The sequence below is a fragment of the Glandiceps talaboti genome, chromosome 5 (genome assembly GCF_964340395.1).
Source record: "Glandiceps talaboti chromosome 5, keGlaTala1.1, whole genome shotgun sequence".
Classification (NCBI taxonomy): domain Eukaryota; kingdom Metazoa; phylum Hemichordata; class Enteropneusta; family Spengelidae; genus Glandiceps; species Glandiceps talaboti.
This window is the reverse complement of record NC_135553.1, coordinates 23,988,823-24,002,312: the sequence shown is the minus strand read 5'-3', so window position 1 is coordinate 24,002,312 and position 13,490 is coordinate 23,988,823. Positions and strand designations below refer to the sequence as shown.

Below are 13,490 nucleotides of genomic sequence, written 5' to 3'. Positions count from 1 at the left end.
ATGTACTAACCCGACCTTCATTGTGAAAATATTCAAATGAACTAAATGTTCAGGTCATCTGTCCCGATCAAGACGTCTATGACATTCAACATTTTTTTCTTCAATTTTAGATATAAACCTTGTCCCTTATGATCGTTGGGAAATGGTTGATATCATTTACAGCGGTAAATTTATAACTGTACACACAGACGACAAAATAATGGCGATGAAACGCATCAAACTTGGTCATGAGTTAAAACCACGTGATATTCATAAAGGCCCGGTTACACGATGCAACTCGACTAGCAACGCACAATGCAATTCGTCGCATGCGACGAATTGCATCGTGTACTCGCCTCGTCGCAGGGTCTTGCGACGTTGCAAGGTGCGTCGCAAGGAAACCGACATGTCGGTTTCCTTGCGACGCGTCGCAAGTTGCTTCTCGAGTTGCTTCGTGAGTTGCACCGTGTAACCACTTCGTCGCGTCGCAAGCAATAACCTTTGACATATACCTACGTATCAAATGACGTTCAATGTTATGGCCGCCATGTTTTTAGTATAAATATTCTATTTCAGCAAGTATTTTTTATATCATTTCGATTTATCACCACGATTACCACTTATAAATAGTATGCAATGTCTATGAATGCTTGATTTCCGCTGAATATCATTTTATTTCCAACTTGAATGCAAGTAGCGACATCGGAAAGATCAACATCGCCCTAAACGAACTTCGAATTGAATAGAGTTTTACTATCGATACCTCAACAAGTTTTCAGTCATTTTATTCGTAAATATTAGCAATTTCATAGCATTTTTGCCAAATTCCTGCCGCTAGAAGACTTGACCTCGATGACCTGTAACTTTTATATATTTACGCATGTGCAACAGTTAGCTCTTGCGACTCACCATGCAACTAGTTGCATCGTGTACGCGCTCCCGTCGCAGTTGCAAGCCTCGTTGCATGCGACGAATTGCTTCATGAGTTGCATCGTGTAACTGGGCCTTTATGTTTAGTACTAGATGAGAGAACCTAAAATATTACGAATCAATATGTATATCATAATCATTGGACGACAAACGTTTGCAACTTATTCGGCGATATTATGAATTATGCTAAAACTTGATTTGAATGCAAATTGTTATGTGATGTGTTATGTTGATATACGGTAGTTCTCTTTTTGAAGGATGTGATGGCCCTGAAAAGGGCCGTTTGGTTTGGGTATTCAAGAAGTACACAAATTATTTCTTTTGGCTTTTCTTTGGCAAGAGTACTGCCTGGATGTTTGGCAATACACCACCCTGGGCAATAGTTACACCACCCAGAAGCTTGTTTAGCTCTTCGTCATTACGGACAGCCAACTGCAAATGACGGGGGATGATCCTTGTTCTCTTGTTGTCACGAGCAGCGTTGCCTGCAAGCTCTAGGATTTCGGCAGCCAGATATTCCATCACGGCAGCCAGATAAACTGGAGCACCAGAACCGACCCTCTTTGCGTAGTTACCCTTCCGTAGGAAACGATGAACACGGCCAACTGGGAACTGCAAACCAGCACGAGCTGAACGGCTCTTTGCCTTACCACGCTTGCCTTTACCGCCTTTTCCACGTCCAGACATAATAATCAATTCGTTCACTTTGAAATGAGTTTAGAAAATTTGTGAAAAATTGTCACGAAAACAGGACATTTTATATGCTTATGTGGGATCATACATGAGTAAACTTTCAACCAATGAAATCACGCGACGGTCATACTCACCAATCAAAATTTATTGTACGCATATGAAAGCTACGAAACATTGTTGCAAGAAACGTTTTCGGTGACGTTCTTCTCTCTTACTTTCACTTTCTTCTATTGATAAATGATACTGTGTCGCTTTATTTGTTTTCCCTGACGTTCGCAATTCATAATTTTATGACACACAATCCTCAATTTGCATATTTTTATCTATAAATATAGGTTATTTTCCATGACATTTCATTCTCGTCTTTATTGTACGACGTTATCAATATGCCCCCAAAGTCTACAGGTAAAGGTGGTAAGAAGGGTCGCAAAGGCGGCAAAGGACGTGGTGGTGAGAAGAAGAGAAGGAGGAGAAGACGTGAAAGCTATGGTATCTACATCTATAAAGTGATGAAACAAGTTCATCCCGATACTGGTATTTCATCAAAAGCTATGTCCATAATGAACAGCTTCGTCAACGATGTCTTCGAACGCATTGCCGCTGAAGCTTCTCGCCTAGCTCAGTACAACAAACGTTCTACGATCACTAGCAGAGAGATCCAGACTGCTGTACGTCTCTTGCTGCCCGGTGAGCTCGCTAAGCACGCCGTCAGTGAGGGAACCAAAGCAGTTACAAAGTACACCAGTTCCAAGTAAAATTGTATGCTTAGCGTACACAAACAAAACGGCCCTTTTTAGGGCCACCACATCCTCCAAAGGAGAACTACCGTATACCAAAACGTCATTCTATATCTCTAAATCTATCCTTTATTTTGCTTTGTGAAATTAATCTTAATTGAACATACTTTGTTTCATTCAATATTCATATTCGATCAGTGGATATGTGTGTGCATTTGTATGTATACTTTAGGTGGGGGTTATCACCATTCATCTCCACATATCAATTCATGTTCACCACATATATAATTCACCAGTAAATCTTGTGTAAATTCACCAATATCAAACATACAATTTTGTCATATTACGGTACACAGCATGGGTTTGGAATGTATATAAAAAAAGACGTGCACACGTACACATGCGTCATTTCACAGCTGCAGAACATACTTGAAAATGTAGTTCACATTCAGCAAATATGTCACACTTGACTTAACTAGTAGATTCAATATAACTTCCTCTACAACACACTTTGATCTTGTCCGCTATATACGCAAACGTTTCTTGGAGGAAAATAAAATACTCAGTTTTATATATATATAATATGAAGTGTTGAAAGATCTATATATATATACAGCGCGAGCTAGGTAGCTGTAACGTAGTAAGAGGTAGGGGGAAGAGCTTGAGACTGGCCATGGGATGTGTACCCCTCATGTGGGGGGGGGGGGTGGCCTATGGCTAGGGCCTATAGGGGGTTTCCCTCCATGCTTTACAAGACAGCACCATCAAGTATCAGAAACTATTCTTTATAACTTATATAGGGTTAAAATATGTTCTTAAAAAATTAAATAGCATCATTATAGTAAAGGTCAGCACATCTAATGGTAGTGTCATTGGTAGGGGAGATTTGGCAATTTTAGACTATCTTGGCAAACATTTCACATCTTTAAAAGACAATATCATCTGAAATTAGCGTAGAGTGAAAATATTTAAGAAAAGTTTAATACCAATGACAGTAAAAACGTTGGTGTATCTGATTTTTGGTTGAATGCGTGAGTGACCTCTGGTGGTGAGGGAGTCCTAGTGGTTTTCCCTCCTGGCAGATCTGGAAATTTCTTTCGGACTCTTCTTTCGGTGAAAACTGTTGCAAAACGATTGTTGGTCTATTATATCGCGTAAACACATAAAACCGAATATGATATTATTGATTTTCAACGTTTTTAGCAATATTTGACTGACAGGTATAATATCGATTGCTTATTATTTTATTTATTATTTATTTATTTCGGAATAGAAAAAAAATTCCATATACTGAAGAAAAAATAGAAAAGGGGAAAAAAGACGGATTAAAAAATCCTCTGGCCCCACACATTCCACAAAGTACTTTTGGTGACAAAGGTGTTATATAAAACACTCGCAATAATCGGGTTTTGAGATGCCGAAATTCGTTGGTAAAAAGCACTTGTTTTTTTTTCTTAAAACTTCATCAAAAGTACAGACATACAAACTTACAAACAATGCACGGTTGCTTTGAATAACAGAATGTTTAAAACCGGTCAATTTTCTAAAAACCTGAGCAAATGCTTTTCTAATCATATTAAAAGTACTGACAGTAAAGTTACTCCACAGGTAGGAACAATACGGAATGTCACAATAAACAGAAAACAAATGACACTTAACAGAAAGTGACGTATATTTAAAGTCACGGATAACTGCATTTCCTCTGGCATAAAAAAGACGAATCTTCGCCTCAATATCAACAATATCTTTAAAATCGGGAGTAATTAAAACACCAAGATACTTATAGACATTTACATAACTAAGAGATCTTTCATTTAAATAAATAGGAACCTGGCTAACTTTCCTTGTATTTGCTTGGAACAACATGCATACAGTTTTTTTCTCATTAAAAATAATTGAACAGCTATTGCCGTATTGTCCGCAACAGTCAACCAACATTTGTTGGCCATACGCCCCTGTAGAGAATAAAACTATATCATCAGCATATATCAAGTGATTCAGTTTTAGGCCACCAACAAGACAGCCAAACGGAAGAGATGAAAGAGTCTTGCTAAGTGTGTCTAAATAGATTGTAAAGAATATAGGTGACGAAATTCCACCTTGTTTAACGCCGTTAGTTGGATGAAACCCTTCGGAGAGGCTTCCGTTCCATTTTACAACAAATTCTTGGTAGCGGTACAAATACGCTAAAACTCTTAACAAAAATGGTTTAACACCTCTAGTCACTAATTTACTAAAAAGAATATCATGTCGAACATAATCAAATGCTTTTGAAGCATCCATAAATGTTACAAAAACAGGTGTATTGTGTTGCTTATAATGGTTTAGAATCTCCTTTAGTACAAAAATTGACATATCAGTACCATGTGCTGGTTTAAAACCAAACTGATTGTCGGTGGTTGAAAGACAGTCCATGGAACGGGCTAACCATACCCTCTCTAGAAGTTTAGATACAGTTGTTGCCACAGCTATAGGGCGATAGTTTGATTTATCGCAAATGTCCCCACCGGGATCCTTAGGAATAGGAACAATTATAGTTGACATTAGCTGTTTGGGTACAAAGCCATGGATGAAAATAGAAGAAAAACACATTGCTAATAAGACGGACGCTCTGGGCGGTGAATTCTTCAGATGTTCCGGGCTAATGCCATCCCTACCAGCAGACACACCTGTTTTAAGAGCCTTAATTAGGTCACGCATTTCGTCATGGTGTACAAGCATGTCATTACAATAGTGGTTATTCTCAAAAACAGGTGTAAAATCTTTCCCAGTTTTTGTCAAAATAGCCCTGTAGTGTTCTTTCCACATGTTGGCAATATTCTCATCTCCGGAGCAACCGTCCACCGATGAAGGGGAGGTTGCCTTACCTTTGCGTCTAGAGACTTGTCTCCAATAAGACTTCGGATCATTTTTCAAGCTATCTGCAAGAGCAGTAGCTCGCAATTCATTTTCAATTCTCCTACAGTTTGCCAATTGCCTTTTAAATTGTGCTCGAGATTTTCGCATTAATTCAAAGAAGGGCCCAGATTTAGGAGAACCATTATCCCTCCAAATCAAAAAATCTGTTCGAGCTTTATGATGGTGGTCTTTAACTAGATCGTTCCACCCCGGAATTGCACGCATGTTACAATCAGGACCATTTGGAATAGTTTTTTCTGCTGCTAACTTTAAAGCTAAAATTGTATCATTATAAAAGTTATCGATCTGTTCATGATGAATGGTACATTCTGTATCAGTACAGGCAAGTGCCTCGTTAGGAATTATCACTCTCGAAAGAAGCTTGTTACATAACACAGAATAGTTATTTAAATGAGTCTCCTTAGCCTTATCCCATTTAGGTTTAAAAGATGTGTGTTTAGGTGTCGAACTCAACATTGGAAGTAAATTGATCTGAAGTGAACAAAATACTGGAAAATGATCTGAGGATAAAGTGTCATAGTTTACATGAATACTTTCGATGATCCTGTTTACAGCTTGTGTACAGACAAAATGATCAAGCCAGCTTTGAGCCAGACAAGAGTCGCTTAAATATGTATAAGTGTTTGGTGAAAGACGATCAATATCCGCAATAACAAAGTTATTGTCCTTAGAAAAGTTTTCCAACAAATCATATTCATGTTGATTTCTCCCTGGATCAGCATTGAAGTCCCCGGCGATAAGACAGCAACAGGTGTTTAGATTAGTTATAGTGTCCTGTAATAGGCCTAAAATACGCTGGTACTCATCCGGATCAGAGTTCGCAGTTGGGAAATATACATTTAAAATTACTAAATCAGGGTTGCCCGCCGTCTTGATACGAATACCCACAACTCGACATTCCCCATGAATTACAATAGGCGAAACTCCATCAAGTTTGCTGCGCCACAAAATGCCAACACCTCCATAGGGTCTCCCAGTGAGAACACTGTGTGAGAGATCCATAGCACTCACACCAACTGAGGTAAAATCTGTATGTAATGTGGTGAGCTCCGTAAGGTTATCCTTGCTGAGCCAATGTTCCTGGACAAGTAAAATGTCGCAACGATCAAGCAAATCATGAATAACACCGCGAGAGGATTTCAGTCCCCTCAAATTGTAGCTCGCTATGTTGATGTCAGTCATGATTTATTTGGATGCAGTAACACCATGACGCGTCTTCTCTCTTTTTTCCATAAGCTCAGATTTCGACAAGTAATAAGGCTTTACAAGTAGCCCTTCTGGCCATATTTCTGGGCGTAGGATACTATTTATATTACTCTCATTTACATCTATTCTAAACGATGAGTATGTGTCGAAGCGTGTGTTTAATTTACAGCCATTCTGGAAAGTATCAGGCCCACATATTTCGTTAACAAAGTTCTTAATTTGTTCAATTGATGTGTCTGGCATAAGACGACTGACGAAAACACTTCTCGATTTTAATGTTGCAAAGTTTAGTGAAAAGAATACATGAGTGCCCCACTGAATCTATCACTGACCCATCCATAATGGTGAAATCTAAGTAATATTGCGAATTTCTCGCTTCATTTGTAGACCTCTGATAAATAAAATTGAAGAATATTGCTTTCAATTCTAAACCAGTCTATCTGTATAAGATCTACCTATGATACTTGCAGAATAACGGCGTTAGGGGTCCATATTTGTGTAGGTGTACAGCATGTACAGTACATGCATGGTAAAATGTTTCAGTGTACAATTTAGTAGACGTGATGATACTATACACATCTATCACAACACTGATTCGAGCCTCGCTGGCATGGTACGGTGTATGATTAGATTGAGTCATGCAACAGTGAATGAGGTTATGAAAAGGTTGTTACTTTTATTTGACAATGTGTAGCCAAACGCATTGTCTTTTACCCACCGAATGTATCCAATCGCTTAAAAGTCATGATTAAAAGAGAGAAAGGTCAACTTTGCCTTCAAATACATCTAGGCCTATGTAGTTGGCAGGCTACAGAAATTGTGATCACTCTAAAACTCGAGTTGAACGACCCGACATTCTCTGCACGCCATGTCTTAAATAACTAGGTAAGTTTATGTAGTTAGCGTTTTACTATATCGTCATTTAAATGAGATGAAAGAAATACGTCAGTTGTCTAATATTGTCTGTAACTACGTTTGTCATATCGTGAGAGTGTCTACATGCTTCAAACTAGTGCAGTGGTTGTTTTTATCGAAGTGTACCGGCATTTCATTACATCGCGGTGTAATTGCGTGTCATGGACGAAAACAAAGTAGTCTTCCGATAGCAATTTTCTATTATTCCCGGATTTCAATTATTTCTATGATTTAAACCAAGGAGGAGTTTACACGACATCATCACATAGCAATTTGACACAAACGTCTGCACAACGACTTGATACACGATACTGTGTTTGATATTGAAATATGAAATTGCAATAAAAACACCCTTATTTTGGCTACTGCGACGAAACCGTTACAAAATCCACCCGCCATACGTTTATTCTCTCACCATATGTATCATTCCTAAATCCGTCGCAAATGAAGGCATGTCTTTATCGCAGTCCTTGCGTTCTAATCCGTCGCCATGGCGACAAGAATCGAACACGAAGTAAAATATGAATAGCTTACGCATTAAAAGTCACACTACATTTTATGTAGCGTGAACAAAAGGTAAAATATTAAACCACAGTTTAAATATCACACTATTTTGCACTGAACTGACAAACTGTCTTTTCACACGTGATAGATAGACAACAAGCGATATTGCATACACGGTATCTATATTTGTAACACATACGAATTGCTTCAGGAATCTGCGGGTGAGTTTATATTTGGAAATTCGAACACACTGCATTCTATTGTGTTCGAAATATTCGTGCTCTGTAGAGATATTCACTCGGAAAATTCGTGCTTTTCACCGGGAAGTACATTATCGTCGTTTGTTATCTCAGCTAGAACATTTGACAGAGAGAGGTTTTTGTCTATAATGTTTAATTTATCAGGTAACGTTATTTGTGAATATGTCTGTTATATTTGGACATAAATTGTGAGTTTCCCTAGATCATATTAAGCATATATACGCTTTAGGAACTTTTAAAAAACACAGAAACAACGCAGTTGAGTCTAAAACGTGAAAATCTGCTAAATATGCAATTCAATCATATCATATTATATTATGTTTGCTTTTCTTGCACAGGGTTTTGACGATATCATCATGAAGACACTGGGCCAACTGGCGTGTTATCTGGTTTGCATTGCCGTGGTTCTTGGCATCATGGTAAATAGCTATATGGACTAGACATACAAAATATTTGTAATTTTAGATGACTAAAAATAAGCTATTGTGGCGACACAGCTGGGTGAGATACCACAATAATGACAACAAATTGTCAATGATTTACGTATGCAGTGTATACATATGTCAATACAACCCATAACACCAAAGTAAAGCATTTTCTGTATGCACCACAATCGTTTATAGCATCTATATCAAGTGTAAAAGTATACTGTATCATTTGCTAATTGACCACATTAGAAACGCCACATGCTGGGCTTGTAAATAAACTAATTGAAACAGTATACTTTGAGTTACACTTGATATGAATGCTATAAACGAGTGTAGCACCCAGAGAAAATGTTTTACGTTGGTTTTATAATTGTACTACGCCGTCTCACAATAATTCAGTAACAAAGACATTTTCACATGTATCACACCTCTGGGTTTATTATCTAAAAGCTTTGACAAACCAAACTTAGCTTGAATTTTTTTTGTCTGTTGCATCATCATACTGTTGGCATCAAAAGTTTAAGTGTATTTATTGATTGACTCTTGTCGGTGATTTAATGCTCGACATCTTTGCAATCGTATCTTGTTAATGCTAACCATCCACGACACAGAAACTAACACTAAGAACAGTAGACTAATTAAGTCTAAAATATGCAATATTATTGTAATTTTAATAATCAAAACGTGAAATTAAGTCAGTGTTTTGTACATGTATACACGTGTATTTTACGTTAGTGTGTGTGTGTGTGTGGGGGGGGGCTGTATGATCTATATAGGTTTCCTCTCATTTTACCAGTGTCCCCCACAGGGATTTCCATCAAATTGTTTACCAGATTTCCCATAGTCGATGTTAATGGGGGTGGGGTATGTCCAAAATCCTTAGCGAGGCATTTCAAAAACTTAATTAGATTGTCCATATGGATGACGAATTGATAGTGATTTAGGATTGTTTAATTCATAAAATAACTCTACTATGTTTTCCTACATGAAAACAGATTGTGAAACAACATATACCAAAGCAAGTGCATGTTTGTATCTCAATAAAATGCAAAATAACTAGAAAGTGTCTGAACGTCAAACATTTTACGCATTTTTTAAATTTCTTTTTACAACTTATTGAGTAATAAACAGTGACTTGGTATATGACTGTTGTTTAAATCATAACTTGTTAACATATTAATATACATACCGGGAAAAGGAAAATCACTATAGCTGGATAGTGTAGAATTCGAAGTACCATGTGTTAAAATCATGAGGTGAATACCCGCATCTCACTTTCAGTCACAGCTACAAACACTTCTGAATCAAACAGTAAACATTACAATATCAATCTCATTTTACCCTAGGCCCTACAGGCGAGAGTGCCCGCTGCAGATATAGGTAAGTTCGCCTAGTATTTGAGCTGTTGCCTCTGTGTGGTATCCATTTTGAAAATAATAATCCTGTACATGATTTAACTAGTGCTTTCTAAAATCTTTCTGTATAATACAAAAACTTTTAGTCTAGTTAGGCTAATGAACAGTGCGTATATATACTGTGGTTGTCCTAATAACGTTTTCGTATTCGTTGTCAATTGTTACACCTTTGTTATTTTATGCTGTATACCGACAACCAAGTAATTTACCCATTATCAAAGAGTAAACTTGCTACTTCACGATTCATCAGCCCATCTTGGTGGGCTGAGATGCTATCATAGACCAGGTATAAATACGCCCTTTGAAAAATGTAATTGAGCGGGCACCAATTAATTAATTAATTAATCAATCAATCAATCAATCAATCAATCAATCAATCAATCAATCAATCAATCAATCAATCAACCAACCAACCAACCAACCAACCAACCAACCACTCAGCCAGTCAGCCAGTCAGTCAGTCAGTCAGTCAGTCAGTCAGTCAAGCAATCAATCAACTTACCGACCTATGATCAATCATGCTTTATCTCTTACATTTACATGTAATTCAGATGCATGCGAAGACGGCAAATGCGACTTCCCAAAGATGTGTGTGGATAACAAGTGTGTATGTCCTGAGATGTGCACAGCTGATTGGAAACCAGTGTGTGGTACTGACGGCAAGACGTACAGTAATGCCTGTAATCTACAAGTGAAAGCGTGTGAAGGAAAGGGAAATCCAGACTTAAAGATCCAAAAACATGATAGCTGTTAAAAAGGGCATGGTAAGAAGGTGTGTGTTTTGTTGTATTTGTATGTTAGCTAGCTTGACTGGTTCCCTTGTGTTTTCACATGTATATATGATATAAATATGAATATGAATATTGCTATGAATATGAATATGAATATGAATATGAATATGAATATGAATATGAATATGAATACGAATACTAAGAGACGTTTACTGGTGACCCAATCGTAGATTGTCGCTACAGAAAAAGCAACAGTTAAATTTGCATGGTTCGTTCTTTCCTGTGATTGGCAATTAATACTTTCATGTACTATATAATTGAAAGTTTGATGGCACAGAGCGCCCTCTCATGTTTGTTTAGAAGGCACGGTTACACGGAAGGCATGGCTACATGTCACCTTGAACCGGAGACACGGTCTCTCCCCTATCAACTACGTATACCCATCATATCATTGTTTATAGTAATACATATTGATAATTCAGGTGCAGCCAACGGACAGATTTGTGGTTTTCATTCATTACATGTTGTTTCAGATCTGTCCAGAAATATTGTTTTTAATGGCCTCGCCCCCCCCCCCAAAAAAAAAATAATAATAAAAAATTGTGGGGGTAGTGTTTAGGTGAATGGTTGACCCTCTTCCCACCAGGAAAACGTTTATGTTTTCACTCTACCAACAATTCATTTTGACGTACACAATGTACTCCTCCCCCATTCCATGTTTTCCCCTCCCACCTTATCAAAATCAGTACTTTCCAACCGCAATTCTTCCTTGTTTGTCCACTCCAGCCATCGATCAAAAACATAAATTGCCAGCCCCCTGTACCGTAAAATTGCGAAAAGAACAGTTTTTTGCAAGAAGCGTTTCGTTGACTGCACCTGATAACTGAGTTGTTTCGAATTTACGTATGGTCATACTTTGCTGGTTTGAATTGGCCATCGTTAAAAATACATCGCATTACAAAATTATATTTATAGGCAGAGGTCGAGAGGAAAATAGTTGACATAAAATTTAATAGAGTCCAGAGCATGTTAGTCAAGAGTATTAATTAATTAATACTATTATTGTTCCACATTCGTGCATTAAGTACATAACTTCATAAGTTCTACGTTGAGGGCGATATTCTATATTAACATTTCACATTCTCTTTTTCGTTCCAGTCAACCATACCATCCGTACTTTCAACTACTGATTGAGAAAAGTTACTGGAAATGAATTGCAGAAGCGTAAACGATTATGATATTTTGATGCTTACTTATATATCTAAGTATATTGATACAAGTGAGATTGTTACTTTTGACATTAGATTACTGTTATTCTTGCTATGTACGATTGTTGTCTAATACGTACTTAAAATAAATGCTCTAATTAATCATGATTATTGATTGATCGTATTGATTGATCGTGAGTTTAAATTTTGCATCCTAAATAACCTCTTATGGGTATTAGCGAAAATAGCTTATATGCTTTAAATTTACCACACTGTTTAAATATACCACACTGTAAGTAAGAAGATTGTTGTTGTTCAGTTTGACTCTACCGAACAACGCAGGTTTTCCCCGGGCACTCCAGTTTCCTCCTGCGTTAATAACACTGAACTTTCCTCCTGTTATTGGGCAATGCTTGTTGGTTGGTTAAGAAATAAATAAAAAAATATGGTGATTTTGTGGTTTGCCAGATGTCCAACATTGCATCTTACATTACAATTGGTTGTGCAAATCGCTGTTACACACTACCTTTCATTTCCGTTATTTACATTGCGTCGATTTGACGCCACACTTCACGATCGACTACATCCATATATATGGTCATATATTGGTCATACAATGTAGTATACAAAGTGCGACAGTGCCTGAAAAGTCGGACAAACGGTATCAAAATAGCCTGATAAAGAAAGACAAAAAAAAACATCTCAGTGTCTTTTCAAGGAATGAGAAAATCGGGAATGGAAAGTACATGTGACAATGTTTTAAGAATGACACCGTATTAAGAAATTTAAGTAGAGCAAACTATGTAGACGTGCTGCGTGGTAGGAGCTTGAATGAATGCTGCTATCCGGCTGCCACGTACTCCAATACAATGAAATCTAGATATAAGCTCCAAAGATCGATGAGGGCGCTAAGGCCTAAAAAAATGTTTGGTTCCGGTTACCCGACCCCACCTAGTTTTTCACGCCGACCGTAAACTTTTTTTTTACTTATTCGAAAAAATAAAATAAAATCGCGAAAATTGTGAAGTCTCGCAAGAAATAGTGGGTGCGGAATCTGGCATCAACTTCAAAAGACAATATCAAACTGTTCTTCCGCCAATCTGTAATGGCTGTACATCTGGTAGGAAGAAATAAATAACACAGAGACCATTTGGAAAACAATGGAAAACATAACTACCTGAACTAGACAATCATATATGAAAAAAAATATTATAAAAAAAATAAAATAAAAAATCTACCTACCCCACAATTGAGCGTAATCGGAAACTAATCACCCGAAAATCTCAGATCACCAAAACAGTATAATTTGTCAGACGGTGTTTTTTTCTTCTCTTAGGTAGTCTTGTCGGGCTTGGTGGCTGTGTTATGTGGAGTTCTTATGTTCGCAATATAGTTTATTTATGATATTGAAATTAAACATTATCAATCTTCAACAACGCGATGACCAGGCAAAATTAAAACTATAAATAACATGGTAATTGTCACGATTGGGTATTTATTTTTGGTTTTTAATTTGTAAAACTATTTTATTATGCCTTCCTCTTGAGAAGTCAATGGGAAAGAAC

General features: G+C 37.3%; 2 protein-coding genes and 1 pseudogene across 2 annotated transcripts; 2 read left to right on the top strand and 1 right to left on the bottom strand.

Moving 5' to 3' along the window:
- Positions 1-1,221: 1,221 nt before the first annotated feature.
- Positions 1,222-1,596, bottom strand: LOC144435884 (histone H2A-like). Its single transcript, XM_078124525.1, has one exon. It carries the CDS (start codon positions 1,594-1,596, stop codon positions 1,222-1,224), a length of 375 nt encoding a protein of 124 aa, XP_077980651.1.
- Positions 1,597-1,985: 389 nt separating this feature from the next.
- Positions 1,986-2,357, top strand: LOC144435837 (histone H2B, gonadal pseudogene; annotated as a pseudogene).
- Positions 2,358-8,036: 5,679 nt separating this feature from the next.
- Positions 8,037-12,057, top strand: LOC144435903 (follistatin-like). The gene is made up of 5 exons (XM_078124543.1): positions 8,037-8,104; positions 8,482-8,562; positions 9,918-9,951; positions 10,538-10,758; positions 11,876-12,057. Exons 2-4 carry the CDS (start codon positions 8,500-8,502, stop codon positions 10,738-10,740), a joined length of 300 nt encoding a protein of 99 aa, XP_077980669.1. The 5' UTR covers positions 8,037-8,104; positions 8,482-8,499; the 3' UTR covers positions 10,741-10,758; positions 11,876-12,057.
- Positions 12,058-13,490: the final 1,433 nt, after the last annotated feature.